This window comes from Lissotriton vulgaris, chromosome 1_1 (assembly GCF_964263255.1).
Source record: "Lissotriton vulgaris chromosome 1_1, aLisVul1.2, whole genome shotgun sequence".
NCBI lineage: Eukaryota > Metazoa > Chordata > Amphibia > Caudata > Salamandridae > Lissotriton > Lissotriton vulgaris.
Window position 1 is genome coordinate 810,534,626 of NC_141685.1, and position 16,895 is coordinate 810,551,520.

At 49.0% G+C, this 16,895-nt stretch overlaps 1 protein-coding gene across 3 annotated transcripts in view; it reads right to left on the reverse strand.

Annotated features, from left to right (window-relative positions):
- Positions 1 to 4,375: 4,375 nt before the first annotated feature.
- Positions 4,376 to 16,895, reverse strand: part of LOC147747927 (flavin-containing monooxygenase 5-like) — a 529,839-nt gene continuing 517,319 nt past the window's right edge. For all 3 annotated transcript variants that reach the window (XM_086956883.1, XM_086956897.1, XM_086956891.1), the window contains exon 9: positions 4,376 to 6,122. In XM_086956883.1, the coding sequence (XP_086813009.1) occupies positions 5,774 to 6,122 (349 nt within the window). In that variant the 3' untranslated portion in view covers positions 4,376 to 5,773. The remainder of the gene's footprint in view (positions 6,123 to 16,895) is intronic.

The following is a 16,895-nucleotide window of genomic DNA, read 5'->3' on the forward strand; positions in this document are numbered from 1 at the left end:
GGTCACGCACATCCTTACTGTCAGCCTGAGCCAAATGAATATTAAGGTCACCCAGGACCATATAATGGGCAAATCTAACCGCCCTAGTGGTGACAGGGTCTACCCAAGCCTGAAGAAAAGGCCCCACTGGGCCCGGTGGCCTGTAGATCAAATAGCCTGCAAGTGTGAAGTGAGCTGAGAAGTGAATACTGAAGTCTAAGGCTTCGCATCAGCCCCATGAAGTAGCATCCCCCCTACGGAGATACCACTTATTTTTATAAATAATAGCAACACCACCCCCTCGGCCCACTGGGCGATCAGCTCTGGAAATTTTATAGCCCAAAGGTGTGGCGAGCGTTACAATCGGATCTGAAGAGGGATCTAGTCAGGTTTCAGTTAAAAACAATAGGTCAAGTGAATTGCCCTCCAGGCATGGGCGAATTTTGCGAATCTCGCGTTCGCGGATTTTGCGGATTTGCGAACTCGCAATCTGCAAAATCCGCGAATTCTCGCGAATTTGCGGATTTTTTTTTATGTTCGCACGGGTTTCTGCAAGTTCGCGAGGGTTTTGTACAATTTCGCAAATTGCGAAATTGTACAAAATGCGTGCGAACTTGCAGCAACCCGTGCGAACACAATTACATGAAGAGAAAGAAGCTCCTGGTCACAGGAACAGCACGGGGATTGCGCTCATGAAAGTCAAGGATGCAAAGGCCTCTACCCAGCATCACAGCTGATTTTCCACAGTAGATTTGGGAAGAGGCACACCTGTCCCGCCTCGAAGATGCTCATGATTGTTTTTGGGCTAATGAATGAGTCACTGAATTTGAGCATCAACTACTTTGAGCGACCATGTGTGTGTTACTATGCAATCGCCCCGAAGGGCGCAGGGGTCCCTTGAGTGAGCTGTCCATCATAGTGGGTGAATGGCGGGAAGACGGTGCAAACCGCGAGTGTGTGGGCGGGGCCAACGGTGCGGGGCTTCCATGCGAGTTCACATGCCTCTTGTGTGCATAAAAGGTCAGAGAAACATCAGTTCAGCAGATGAAGAGAAAGACGCCCCTGGTCACAAGAACAGCACGGGTATTGTGCTCGTGAAAGTCAAGGATGCAAAGGCCTCTATACAGCATCACAGCTGATTTTCCACGGTAGAGTTGGGAAAAAAGGCACACCTGTCCAGCCTCGACGACGCTCACGATTGTTTTTGGGCTACTGAATTTGAGCATCAACTAGTTCGAGCGACCATGTGTGTGTTACTATGCAATCGCTCCGAAGGGCGCAGGGGTCCCTTGTGTGCATAAAAGGTCAGAGAAAGATCAGGCTAATGAATGAGTCACTGAATTTGAGCATCAACTACTTCAAGCGACCATGTGTGTGTTACTATGCAATCGCCCCGAAGGGCGCAGGGGTCCCTTGAGTGAGCTGTCCATCATAGTGGGTGAATGGCGGGAAGACGGTGCAAACCGCGAGTGTGTGCGCGGGGCCAAACGTGCGGGGCTTCCATGCGAGTTCACATGCCTCTTGTGTGCATAAAAGGTCAGAGAAAGATCAGTTCAGCAGATGAAGAGAAAAAGCTCCTGGTCACAGGAACAGCACGGGTATTGCGCTCGTGAAAGTCAAGGATGCAAAAGCCTCTATCCAGCATCACAGCTGATTTTCCACGGTACATTTGGGAAAAAAAGCACACCAGCCTGGCCTGTTGTAACTATTTTACGATGGCGCCGGCAAGCTGCCAGCGCCATCCTAAAATAGTTACTAAATTAGCTTCAACAGGAAGCTCTAATAGATAAAATCGAGCACCTGCTTTATTTTATCTATTAGAGCTTCCTGTTGAAGCTAACTTAGTACCTATTTTAGGATGGGGCTGGCAGCTTGCTGGCGCCATCGTAAAATAGTTACAACAGGCCAGGCTTCAACTTTTGCCCCCAGATCCGCCGCTCGCGGATTTGCGAATTCTCGGTAAATTCGCGGGAGTTCGCGGATCGCGAAATTTACCGAAAATTCGCAAAATCCGCTAGCGTAACGGATTTTCCGCCCATACTTATTGTCCTCTGAAAGCCCAAAGACATCTGCAGAGTGTTTCCTAAGAGAGCGCACATTAATAAAGGCAGCACGAATAGAGGGGGCCTTGAACAGCTGGCCAATTGAATTACCAGTGTTATCCAAAGGAACCTGACCCAGGGACAGCTTAAACCCACAGGAGTGACAAGCCTGTTATGGTACCCCAGCCACATCCCAGTACACTAAATGGCAGTGAGGAGTGGAATCAAGGGCCCGTAAAGCGGCTGCCTTATAACTCCATCTGATACCAAAGGACTCACAGGTAGCATGCTGGCCGCTTTCAGGATGCTGACGGGCGCAGACGGGCTTGCCTTAGGTGCGCCAGCGGCGCGCCACGCACGCAGCACGCATTAATATAGCTCTCTTCAAGATGGTGGTTCCTCGTGGCGCCAAGGGAGAGCAGGAAGAGTGCTAGGCAGGTAGAATGTGTGCAAACAAGCTGTAAGTATTTTTTCAAAGTGCGGGTATGAGGAAGCAATTAAAAACAATAGCAGCATGCAAGAATTAAAAAATAGCAGCCTTCAGCAGAGATGCGAAGCAAAGAGCAAATGACTCCAAGGCGCTCACCTCCGTGCAGCGCATGTTAATATAGCCCGTGTGTCAGAGGATCTAGAACACCAATTCTTCAAGATGGTGGTTCCTCGTGGCACCAAGGGAGAGCAGGAACAGTGCTAGTCAGGTAGAATGTGTGCAAACAAGCTGTAAGTATTTTTTTAAAGTGCAGGTATGAGGAAGCAATTAACAAACAATAGCAGCATACAAGAATTAAAAAATAGAAGCCTTCAGCAGAGAGTCGAAGCGAAGAGCAAATAACCCCTAAGGTGCTCAACTCCGTGCAGCGCTGGTTAATATAGTCCCGTGTGTCAGAGGAACTAGAACGCCAACTCTCCAAGATGGAGGTTCCTCATGGCACCAAGAGAGAGCAGAAAGAGTACTAGGCAGGTATATAGGTGTAATTTATCGCATTTGATAAGTAATGAACCTTGCAGGATCATTATTTACGTGGTACGATAAATAGCACCTTGATTCCGGCGACGTCTGAATCAGGGCCTAGGTATTAAACATCCACCTATCAGGGAAGCCTAACTTACAAAGAAATGCTTACCTCCAAAGGTCTACCCGGGCAGGACCTCTGAGGGAATGGAAGGCCTGACGGGGTATGCTATTGAGAGCAGGCTCCTCTCTTCAGGGACTAGAGAACCCCATTTGATGTATTTTTACTGGTAATTATGCACATGTATGAGTAATCTGTAAAGGACCATGTGTCTTTTCACTGCCACCGCAAGCTTAAAACCAAGAGCATCATTTACAAGAAAATGGTGCAGCTGGGCGCTGCAAGCCATTTAGCTGCGCTGAGCTGCCTCATTTTCAAAGCACACAGATGCGTCGTATTAACAATACGTAATTAAGGCAGGGGAAACCCAATTTACCCTTGTAGGCTTGGGCACTAGATCATTAAGGTCAAAGGGGTGCTACAAGGGACTTGATTCTAAAAGCAGGATATACTCAGTTGGGAGTCGTATTCGGATTATCGCACTCCAGTGTATCAACAAGATATCACGTGTGAAGAAAAATCAGAAAAATAGAATAAATCACTGGAAGGAGAAAGATACACGGAAAGAGTAAAAATGTATTTTTTACTTTTAAAGGAAGCTGTATAATCTACCGCTATTGGAAAGTCGTCGAATGAAATTCAATTTCATTTGGTTCAGCAATTCTCTGTAGATCGACCGGAGACGGGTAGGGTTTGTCGTACTAACGCCGTAGCTAAGATCCACTTCCCGCTTCCAGCGGTCGTTACTTCTCATTCCCAAAAGAAGGTTTCAAGTGAGAATTTTCAGGTTTTTTTTTACCAGCAATGATTTGTTTGGTCCTGATGATAGTCTACATGACGACAGCATCATAGACCGAAACGTCGACATTCCCATCATCTCCATCAACGTTTCGTTGGATCAAGCTCACAACCATTGTTTATTAATTATTCTGGTTGTTTGTCGTAACTATCAGGATTTGATGTTTAGTTTTGAACTGATATGTTTATGTTGCTTATACCTCTGTTCATAACTTTTTTTGCTCAAATTAATTTTTTCACATGTCTCCCCATATTTCTATTTTGTGAATTGTACTACTAAACTTATAAACATTTTTATGAATACATGTTTACTCTTTCCGTGTATCTTTCTCCTTCCAGTGATTTTTTCTATTTTTCAGATTTTTCTTCACACGTGATATCTTGTTGATACACTGGAGTGCGATAATCCGAATACGACTCCCAACTGAGTATATCCTGCTTTTAGAATCAAGTCCCTTGTAGCACCCCCTTGACCTTAATGTATTAACAATACAACGCATTCATGTGCTTTCCCCTGCGCTGGTGCACAATTGACTACCATGCACCAGTACAGGCACCCTTGTGTCAGTTGCAAGGGTGCCTGTGTTGTGGGGATGACTCTTTTTGTGCAGAAGGGGACAAAGACAATCATTGATGGAATTTCCCTTAAGGCAGCATGAATAGAAAGAGGAAAAAATTAGGAGAAATAAAAGTATTTCTCCTCATTGTGACACTCCTATGCTTCCCCTGGGGAGACATAGAATTCGGACACATTCCCAGGTTTATAAAACGCAGATCTGGGAATGTGTCTGGTTCCATGGATGCTGTGTGGGAATACATATAGCAACACCCATGGATGCCCCTTTCACGCAGAGTAATGCGTTAAAGGGGCCCACATTTGCAAGCCCGTTGCACAGCTGGTGCGTCGAAAAAAGTGACGCAGTGGTGGTGCAATGGGCTTGTAAATGAGGCCGCAAGCCATCAAGATCTGTTGAGAAAATCAGCCTACCTGATCATTTAGGTCAGGACAGACTGGCCTCTAAGTGGGTATATCAATCCATTCCTTCACACTTCGCTCAACACTGATACCCAATATCGGACATAGTAAGCCTCATTAGAATGGCACTGCTGACATTATGTGCAACCACATCATTGCAAGTTTTTGCTTTTGCCACTAAAAGAAATGTTTTTCCTGAATTTGCTACTGCCCAATTCTCTAATTGTTTTACTAAATATTTTACATTTTAAGTTGGACATCTTGCTGACCCTTCTAGCCATCGGGTATGGCTTTTGTGGTGGACCTCAGTATAGCCGTGCACACTCTTGACTTAGTATATACCTCGTGAGCATGCATAACCCTTCCAAACCAATCTACCTCTTTTGACTATTTCAGGTAGCATGAGATCTTTAACTCAGTATGTGTGCCTTCAATTCAGTGTGTGATACCATGACTAGGATACACTGTTTTGAATCTGCATGTTCCATTTAATTTCAGAATGTAACCCAAATAATATGATCTACTGCTTTTCGCTCTCTTCTGTTCCCCTCCTAAAGAAAAGCCACTGAGATCCATAAAAAGGCATTGTCTGGCCCCCTTGTAAAGAGGATTTCATACCTGACTAAATTGATTCTCATAATCAGCAGTGAATGTGTCCCCAATAGAGGAGATCAATCCAAGTTTTGTCACAAATGTAGGATAGTTAATGTTGTTATGGTGAGCGCTGAGGGAAAACTTTTGGTGAGTGCTGGCAGCCAGTCAATGGTTAAAGCAGACAATGTTGTGGGAGTTTTAGCCATGGTAAATTGACCTGTGCTAATAAACAGGGAGCTTGAAAATCTACATGCTAAATTTCCTGGTGTAAACCTTTTGCAAGTTTTTTCACCTCCTTCACTGACGTTTTCTCACTTTAGAAAAGTGACGATCACTGCAAACATCAGGACTAGTCCAGCCACTTTGAACAGAAGTGGAATCATGCTAGGATTGACACACACATCTGGAATTCGTGTTCTTGTCGGCTTGATGATGCGGTCCCACTGGGTCAAGATGGCTTTCCTGGCTCCCTCCCACTTTCCTGGTCCGGTAAGCCTGTACTGGTAGGCTGTGCATGGACCAAAGAACACCTCCACTGCCAGCCGAGGGTCCTTGAGAAAGAGGCAGAGCAAGTTGGGTTTCACACCAAACTCTTTGGCGACATCGTCCATGTAGTCAACATAGTCTACTTGTATCGTGTGACGTTGGCTTGACACGTATCTGAAAGTGAGAAATAATAAGTGCTGTTAGCTTTTTACATGGTTTTCAACATCAGCTCAGAAGTGCTGATCATTCTGCATTAAGGCTTGGTTAAATTATTGATTCACCTCATTCTTAGGGGTGCAAATGATGCAAAGGATGAAACTAGGGTAGCATACTATAGAAAGGCAAATAAAAAGAGGAAAATGTACATCTGATGGAAATCTGTTTAATATGAACAGTTCATCATTTTCAGCAGAGACAACTTCCAAGCCTTGGTAGCTGAATGGATTTGGTTTGAATTTTAAAAAATAACAGCTTTGGTAGAAAAGTCATTAACTTGAAAGAGTATGGCTTACAGCGAGGACCAGAGTCTAGTAAAAGAGTGCCTTGGTACTTCTGCAGGCAATCAGGGTCATCTTGAACTGGACCAATTATTTCATACACACAACTGGTGCAATGTGAGGTACCTGATTAATACAAAATGCCTAAACCTGCTTTTCATCAAAAACGCCTAAACCAGGGCCAATCAGCTGTAGTTCCAGAAATGTGCGTCTCCCCTTAGATATCCATGGTGCTCCTTGTTTTTTCTCCTTGATGAGTCTTTTCATTCTCCATCTGTTCCTGTAACCCTTTACTCCTCACCCTATCACTAACTTCCCATCTAATGTTGATGTTTCAATTCTGCTCTATGTGGACGTTTTGTGAATGCTAATGGACATCTTGCACCATTTGCTGGTTTTCCCACCTCCTTAGTCTTTCCAGTCCACAAAACTGCACCATTTGCTTCCCTTAGCAATTCAGTGATACACGCATATGGCTCTGATACCTTGGAGTGCAATTAATAATCTGTAACAATAGTTCTCCCGCTTTTATATCATGAATAGACTTGCATGCTTGAGTTATTACTGGTCATTAGGCTCTGGATTCTCTGGAATAGGTTTGTAAAATCATCAGTATATGCAAACACTTTTAACTTGGCAACTTGTGCAGACTGTCCACTTCATTGTGTGAACGTAACTTTGGCCAGTAGGGTGGAGAGGCTTGGAGCTCCAAATCCCCACAGTCAGATTTGTGTAGCCAACCAGGTGCATAAAGGAAGACCGCCTAGAAAATGCAGGAAGGAGGGTTGCACATGAATATATGCATAGACCCCCAGGATATTGTGGTTTAGTTTCCAGAGTTTTGCACCCTCAAATCACAAAATGTTCAGCCTCGAAAAGGAAAACGTGCGGTACTTATATGACAGGCACAAATTCTGCCTGTCACAAAAAACTGTGCCGGGATGCAGAGCCAGCAAAGCGGCACCATGCCTTGCAGGGAGTGAGGTGAGTAATAGGAAGAGGGATGCTTGATGCCAGTGTGTGTACAGGTTTCAGTTTAAACGCTGCGCTCTATTCGACACAACCTTTACATGTCGCTTACTAGACTCAAAGCCCCCAGGGCGAAATCCATAGCACAGGAGGGCACTGTTGGTCTAGTCCTCCCCCACCCTCCCAGCCAGGGGACATGGAGGTCGATTCCACAAAATGGCTGGGGTAGCAGAAGTGACATCACATGCTCTTGGACCTTAATGAAATCACTCATTTGACCTTTGATCCTGAAGTTTCATAGGAGGTAACCATGCTGACATCACAATCAGTTAAAGGATAAACTTTCATTGCATAATTCATATAACAATACAGCACAGACACATGTCCATTTTAGGGTCCATCTATATTAGAGTGTTGACATGATTTTGAATGTTCTTGGGCACAATAATACCCCTGAATTGTAGCATATTATTGAAACAAGTGAGCCGGATCCCTTCTAAGAGGGCTTGAGGAGTCCTGGCCAGCAGGAAATATTGAAAAAATGAGATCAACGCTGTATTTAAAAACCACCATTTTCACATACATTTGTGAAAAAGCCATGTGCTCTGGAAGGACAATCCTTAATTATTCAAGTCCTTTCTTAGTATATCTAGCCAAATAAATCTGACACTCCCCAGAAATAGACCCCCATATTCCAAAACGTGGAAGAAGTGCTCCAAAATGCCAAAAATGACCTCCATTTTTCCAGGGACACCATTTTGTCATGGGGGCCATTTGTAGGTCAAAAATTACATATAATGTACCGGAGCCAGAATTTTGCCATTAATGCTGTCCAAATACCATAGGTAACCCTTATGACAAAAATGACCTCAGTGTGCCAGACACGCATTTTGTCACAGCAGCCCCATCTAATAGGCCATTGTGGGCCTCCCTCATTACACTAATTACTTCCAGTGTGCTGATGCAAGCATTATGTTGTGGGTGCCCGATGCCAATATTTTTCTCAAGTATGCCAGCTCCATCATTTTTCCACGGGTGCCCTGTATGCCCAGAATTACCTCTAGTATGCCAGTATCCATATTTTACCATTATCCCAATAACTGCCTGGAGTGCTAATTACCGCAAATATGCCATTATCAGTGTTTACCTTTATGGCAAGAATTATATTCAATCTGCCCACATTTTGTCACAGGTGCCTGTCATGCTAAGCATTGCCTGCGTAAATATTTTGCCATCAGTGCCTCCATAAGCCAGGAATTTCCTTCACTATGCCAGGGCAAGTGACAGACCCACAAGCATAATACTGCCTTCTTACTCATGCTCACTCATGCTCACACGACATCACCACTAGGGTGGGGGCTTTTTATTATCAAAAACGAGTGCTGTTCAAACTGCTGTGTCCAACATCCTTCTCAAGCCCACAGCCCCCGCGGAAATGTTCATCTACGAAACGAGTTGGACAGGATCACTATGATGTGGAGGCGCTCTGGCTGCTTGTGATGTCTCCTTTTCATTAAAGAAGTGGCGATTGAAACTCACCTGTGTGGACTCACTGCAGGCAACTTTGTTGTTGGATAGTAAGCGTTGCACCCGCGAGTGAAGCCCACCTGTATCCAGGTACAGCCCTGCTGCCCCGTTAAACTACATGTCAGCGTTAAGGACAGGTTTGCCGAATGGAAAGAAGTACTAGGCACCTCAAGCTGCCGAAGTTGTTTCTCGCGACCCACTTGGGATTGAAAGAGAGTATTGGGATGTTTTCACACGACGACTCACTGTAGGAACAAGGGCAGCACTACAAGATCCATCAGGCCACACGTTTGGCCACGCCCACAAGGGCGGGGACTTTTTATAAAAAACGAGTGCTGTTCAAACTGCTGTGTCCAACACCCTTCTCAAGCCCACAGCCCCTGAGGAAGTGTTCATCCACGAAACGCGTTGGGCAGGATCACTATGATGTTGAGGCACTCTGGCCGCTTGTGATGCCTCCTTTTCATTAAAGAAGTGGCGATTGAAACTCACCTGTGTGGGCTCCTCACTGCAGGCAACTTTGTTGTTGGATACATATATATATATCAAACACCAATCCTTCTCGTCAAAGAAACATATTGCGCCGAGCCCAAAATCCAGTTCAAACGTGGATTATTTCTTTAGTATATGACAAACAAACGCCTGACGCGTTTCGGAACAGCTGTGACCGTCTTCCTGGATTCTGTGGGGATCTATCGGAATGTCATTCGAAGCAGGCGGAGCAAGTGGAAGCAGGATGAGGATATGTTGTTGATCTGTAGGGTCTTTTTGAGCGAGGGGTCCAGTATGATGCCAAGGTTACATGCGTAGTCTGTGGGGGTGGGAGGGTGTACCAGTGCAGAGGGCCACCAGGAGTCATCCCAGGCTGATGGGGTGGGTTCCAAAATGATTACTTCGGTCTTGTCTGAGTTGAGCTTGAGTCGGCTGTCTTTCATTTAGGTGGCAACAGCCTTCATTCCTGAAAGTTGATCTTGCCGGCTGTGGGTTCATTGGTGAGGGAGAGGATCAGCTTAGTGTCGTCGGTGTAGAAGACAATGTTGAGTCCGAGGCTTCTGACGATGGGCGTGAGTGGGGCCATGTAGACGTTGAAGAGGGTGGGGCTCAGGTAGAAGCCCTAGGGCACCCCACAGCTTATCTCTGTAGGTTCTGAGAGAAATGGAGGTAGTCTAACTCGTTGTATTCGGCCAGTGAGGAAGGAGTGGATTCAGTCCAGGGCCTTGTTGTGGATGCCGGTGTCACGGAGTCTCATGATTAGGGTGACAGTATTGAAGGCGGCCAAGAAGTCCAGTAGGATGAGGGCTGCGGTTTTGCCATGGTCAAGGAGGGAATTGATATCGTCGGTTGCAGACGAGGAGTGCAGTCTCGGTGCTGTGGTTGCTTCAGAAGCCGGATTGAGAGATGTCCAGGACGTGGTTCTCTTCAATGAACTTGGAGAGTTGGGCGTTGATGGCCTTCTCGATGACCTTGGCTGGGAAGGGGAGGAGGGAGATGAGTCTGACGTTCTTGAGGTCTGTCGGGTCGGCGGATAACTTCTTCAGGAGCTGGTTGATGTCAGCATATTTCCAGTTGTCAGGGAAGGTGGCGGTTTTGATGGAGCAGTTGATGGTGCGGTGAAGCTTTGAGGTAATGGAGGTGGCTGCTCTAAAGAAGATGTGATATTGGCAGGGGTCCAATGGGGCTCCGAGTGGATGCTCTTCATCATCTTGAGTGTATCATCTCTGGTGAGTGGGGTCTAGTTGAGCATGATCTGTTGATGTGTGGTGTGGTTGGGTGCAGTGGCAACAGGCGATCTGGTATGATATTGGGTGTCGAAGCTGTCATAGATTTGCCTTATCTTTAGGTGGAAGAAGGTGCCGAGTTTGTTGCAGAGGTCTTGGAAGGGTGGGACATCTGTGGTCTAGCTGTTTGGCCTGGCAAACTCCTTGAAAATGGTAAAGAGTTCTTTGCAGTTGTGTGCGTTGGCATTGATTCTGTCTTGGAGGGCTGTTTTCTTTGTGGCTTTGAGGAGGAGGTGGTCTACATTGATGGCGGTTTTGAAAGTAGCGTCGGTTTCCGGGGTTTCAGTGTTCCTCCATCTCTTCTCGAGTTGTCTGCAGGTGCGTCTGGACTTGTGTAGGGTGGGAGTGAACCAGCTGGCTTTCGTGGAGTGTTGCCTGCCTGATGCCTTCTTGAGGGGTGCCAGAGTGTTGACGCAGTTGAAAATCCATCGGTGGAGGTTGCGTGCTGAGGTGTTGGCGTATGTTTGATGTCGGCGGTGTGTTAGTGCTGGGGAAGGCAATGAGATGTTCTTTGTGGCCGTGCTCCCGCTATGACAGGGGGGTGGTGAGGGCGCTGGTGTACGATGGGAGTGGTGAAGGTGAAGTGCATGCAGTGATGGTCGGTCCAGAGGAGTTCAGTGTTGTGGCTGTAGGTGATGTTTCCGCTGGTGGGGAAGACAGGGCAGAGCGAGTGTCTGGCTGCATGGGTTCAATGTTGGCGAGGTTCTCCAGAAGGGATGCAGTGTTATGGTCCACTGGGATTGTACAGGTGGAAGTTGAGGTTACCAAGTAGGGTGCAATCGGTGGATGCGAGAGCCTGGGGTCCGATGAGGTCTACGATGGGGTCAGTGAAGGGTGGGGGGATGGAGCCGGGAGGCCTATAGATGAGGGTGCAGCGAAGGGTGGTGATGGGGTTGGTCTGGATCTGGAAATGGAGGTCTTCCATGGTTGTATGTTTGTCGTTCGAGTGAGTGGTCACGTGGAGGGTGTTCTTGTAGACGATGGTGATGCCTCCACGAGGTCGGTCGGCGTGGTCTTTGCGGGTGATTTTGTAGCCATCGGGAATGGGGATAGCGATGCCTGGTCCAGAGCTGGGGTTGGTCCAGGTTTCTATGAAGAAGGTGATGTCAAGAGAGGTGGCTTCTAGGAGGTTCCCAATTTCTGTGGAGTGATTGTGGAGGGAGCGGGCGTTGAGGATGCAGTTGAGCCGGTCGGGTGCGCTGTTGGTCAGTTGGGTGGTGAGAGGAGCTAGCGTTGTGGGGTGGATGAGAGTATAGCTGCAGTTCCAGCAGGAGAATGGTCCTTGGGTGTCCTTTGGCAAGGCATGGTGGCAGACGGTGTGGCGTCCTGTATTGGGGGCGAGGAGGGTGCTGGCATCATAGTGGTGAAGGGCCTGCGAACCAGGGCTTGTGGCGCTGGGCACTGTCCAGGCGCTACAATAAAATCAAATGACACACATTTCAGGGGGCGTGGCCAACAGCTTGAAGCGGGAGCTCCCCAAGGCATAGCGGCCCGCATTAAAATCCGTTCACTCATCTGCGTTATTGCCCGCCCGAAGTAGCGGCATCGGCTCGGGGACCCGAGCGGCGCTGTTTGCTCCGACCCCGGCGGCAGTCAGAAGCCGGGAACTGCTCCATTTTGAAGCGACGTGCTGAGGCCTGTGGCTGTCTGGCCGCACCGGCCTGGCGTACCTGGTGGGCCCGGGCGGAAGTGCATCCTGCTCGGCTTGGGCGCGGTGGCATCAGCCGGCCCCTTCAGGACACAACAAAGAGAAGTGCTCCGGCGCTCCGCATTGCCGGCACGGACCCCCGTAAGTGCAGTAGGGACTGCCGCATCCAGGACTGGTTACATAAACCAGTACAACACAGCGCCGGTACCAACGCAAGCGGAGATATCCCCGGGTCCCGGTCAGCGCCATATTGGGAGGAGGAGACGATCGGGCGCAACGCTCACGCAGCAAGGTGAGGAAGATCGCATCGGAGGCCCTGCCATCCTCCCACAGTACCAATATCGGGCGCAACGCCCACGCAGCAGGGTCAGGAAGATCGCATCGGAGGCCCGGCCATCCTCCCACAGTGCCAATAATCCGTGTTCTCACTCAAGATTAACGGGGGGACGGGACTGAACCCTTGAATCCTGGCACAGAGAGAACATCCTGATGGGGCGTACATAGTGGTGACCGACCCATCGAGAGGCGCCGAACAGTTGCACCCTAACGCTGTTGGACTGGGGTACCCTCCTGCTGCACAGTGGGGGTCTGAACACAGTTCGCAAGGTGACCCCTGCCAGGGGATCAACGAAGACACACCGGAGTGCCGAGGCAAGGAATACTACAGTGAACGCGAGGGGCCGGGGTGGCCACGCGACAAGCCGCACAAATACAGCACTGGGACCGCCGACTACACCGCGCCTGGGCCCTGTGGGAGGTAAAGCGAGCTCTTGAAACCAGTGAGACGCCCACCTGATTGCACACTGCCTGACGCCCGAGGGAGCCACGTGGCTCATTGGCGCGTGGTACTGAGACTATCGCCAAGAACAGGCTACACATTCACAAGCACGACGCCATGGCAGGCAGGGGTACAAGGAGTGCGTCGACACAGGCGAAACTCGACAAATTTGCGTACAGCCAGCACGGACACTCTCAGAGTGGCGGGCGTCACTCCACAGGCACAGCTTCAGATACAGACGGAACAAAAAAGGTAACCTTGGAAGACATTATGAAAACCCTCACCGAGGTACAAACAACGGTGGGCTCCATTTCTTCCGAAGTTAATCTGCTAAGGGCGGACTTTAAGAAAATGTCAAAAAGGGTGTCTCAAGTGGAGGTAGTTGCCAAGTCGCTCATTGAGGACACTTCGGACCTGCAAGTGGCGATGAAACGAATGGAAAAAGTCACCAAACAACTACAGGACAGGCTGGACGATCAGGAAGGGCGCTCCCGGAGAAACAACGTCCGCATCCTAGGCCTTCCGGAATCGGAGGGGAAAGGTGCTATGGATTTGTACGTCGAGGAACTCATCAAAACCAAGCTACAACCTAAAGGCCTGTCACACTTTTTCTCTGTTGAAAGGGCGCACCGGGTTCCTGGCGGTGCGGCCAAGCCGGGAGCCACACCACGGCCTGTACTGGCTAGACTGTTTAATTTTAGAGACAGGGACGCCATCCTGCAAGCGGCCAGGGTCTCACCACCTGTAAAAATTCAGAACTCGACTTTGGCCTTCTTTCCGGACTACACGGGGGAGGTGGCTAGGCGCCGGAAAACATTCACTGAAGTGAAAAAGGCGTTACGTGACAGAGGGCTGCCATACTCAATGCTTTTCCCCGCCAAATTGCGTATTGTAGCCGAAGGAAAAACGTGGTTTTTGATACGCCGGAGGTGGCACAAGAATGGGTTGATGGATGGAGACAGGTGGGCCAACCCCAGCGCCCGCACAGGGACCGCCAGAACCAGCGTAACGGAAGACCGACGGAACATCCATCCAGTAGCCCCACGAACGAGGAAGGCACAGCAGGACTGGAGTCTGATCTTGAGAAGGACCCACTTGATTCAGGACAGCCTGTCAGAGTCTGAATGAATGGCTGCGTGGGGGACGACACGCTTGCAGCCTTTGGGACCTTGAAGCTGATGGAGCTGAGTAGGGCGGGCATTGGCCGGTGCCTGTAGGGGACTCACCAACCCCACGAGCAAGTAAGATAGTTAGGGATGGGATTAAGCACTCTGCCAAGTTGGGGTTGCGGGCGGGAAGTCGTCCGTGGTGCAGGGGAGCAGGGAGGGGGTGGGGGGGAAAAGTTGTACTGTTACTGCTATCGTTCTTAGTCATCACTGCTTTCATGTGGAACACGGCCCCACTGCAGGCCGTACACTTCTGGTACCCTAGCACACGTCATTGCATATGCGTTACACCCCATTGCCACACACCAGTAACACTGGTCACAAGCCCAGATGGCCCAACTTGAACGAGATGCACCCGCTGAGGGCGCCCCTGCGATGACAGCGGTGCCCCCCCTGAAACTGCTCACATGGAATGTTAGAGGCCTGGGAGACAAAATTAAGAGAGGTTTGGTCCTGCAAACCGTCAAACGCCACGGGCCTGATTTAGTAATGCTTCAGGAAACGCACCTAGCAGGGACTACATGCAAAGCACTCGACAGACGTGGGTATGCCATGGCGGTGCACGCAGAATTCACTATGGGATCCAGGGGCACAGGGATACTCCTCAAAAAGAACTCATCCTTTATGGTTGAAAGCCGCAGGACGGACAACCAGGGTCGTTTTGCGGCACTACATGGCCAATGGGAGGGGAGGCCCCTCAGTGTGGTGTCCGTGTACATTCCCCCGGCACTCCACTCTACAGCACTGCCGGCGCTTGGACAGTTTCTCCTTGACCTCCCAGAGGGTGATATGATCATCGGAGGGGACTTTAATGCAATAACAGACCCCTTCCTGGACACTTTTCCCATACGAGACCGCCCGAGAGGGGCTGCCAAGCTTCCTGGTTTTCTGAGCGCACTAGGCCTCACAGATGTCTGGCGTCAGTTGAACCCCACGGCGACTCAGTACACGCACTACTCCTCTACACATAACAGCCTCTCACGTATTGATTACTTTTTCTTTCTAGGGGTAGGGTTGGGATCAATAGACAAACTAGAAATTCTACCCAGAGGCATATCTGATCACTCCCCAGTGTCCCTCCACCTTACTACCAAAGAGAGGAAGCGCGCCAGGATGTATCCAATATACCCCAACTATTTAACAGTCCCTGGAATCAGGAAGAAACTCAAATTGGCCACAGCGCACTATTTTACCGAAAATACAGGTACAGTTTCATCGCCCTCGATGCTTTGGGAAGCGTACAAAGCAGTCCTGCGCGGCGCAGCCATAGCAGCGATAACAGGGCATAAACAAGACTCCAGAAGTGAACTCGCAAACTTGGAGTTGGCGCTCCACACCGCGAACGCCGCCCACATGTCGAACCCCACCCGTGAAACGACACATACACTGCACCTCTGACAGCAACAACACCGGGCTCACCTCACAACGACTACTAAGGGACATTTGGCAAACACCGCACATAGAATATATGACGTGGGTGACAAGGCTGGGAGGATGCTGGCTTGGTTGGACAAACGGGGCGGTAGTAACAGAGGGATGCAGAGACTCTACGCACATGATGGCCAGCTACAGACACAGAAAAAACAGAAAAAACAAAGTGTAACAATGGGTCAACAAGAAAGGCCACAATCTACCTAATCCTAAGTGGTTTTTTCCACTTCCTTCGGGTGAAGGATCCCAAGTGATGTAGGGCGGTACAGGACGGGTATCTGATGGGAACATATTTTTCACCAAGAATACTTTGGATTCAGGGATTGTGTTCTTTCAATACACACACAGTCATTTTGATAGCTGCACAACTTTCTTGTTGACTCATTGTTACACTTTGTTTTTTAAGTATTTGTAGGGATTGTAACAATGCTAGGTCATTAAATACTTCCCACACATGCCCCCCTTGTGTATTATTACAGCTACAGACACACCCTGAACAAATAGTACGCACATTAGCACGTCACTATCAGGAGATATACACCCCGGTGCGGACAGTCACGGAACGGGAGGCGATGGCTTCGCTCGAACACATTGCTATCCCCGTGCTCTCACAAGAGGCGCAGCAGGAACTAGACACTGAATTGACAGAGGCAGAAATCCAATTGGCAATACAGGCGTTGCAATCCGGCAAGGCACTAGGGCCCAACGGACTGCCCGTGGAATGGTATAAAGCGACGGCTTCCGTGTTGAGCAAACCCCTGTTGGATATGTATGTTGAGAGTGTGGAGAGGGCGGAACTCCCACTTGACCAGCGCACGGCCACGATAGTAGCCATTCCTAAACCAGCTAAACCACCAACTGTATGCACCTCGTACCGACCCATTTCATTGCTCAACGTGGAAGCGAAAATCTTGGTGAAACTCCTGGCCAGTCGCTTGACCCAGCACCTACACACCCTGATACACCCCGATCAATCGGGTTTCATGCCACACAGGAGCACGGCACTGAATCTACAGAGGGTCCATGGGGTGCTGGCACGGGCACATCTCCTTTCAGAACAAGCTGTAATTTTATCCCTAGATGCCAAAATGGCTTTCGACCTGGTGGAATGGGAGTATCTATTTGCAGTCCTTGCACGTATGGGCTTTGGCCC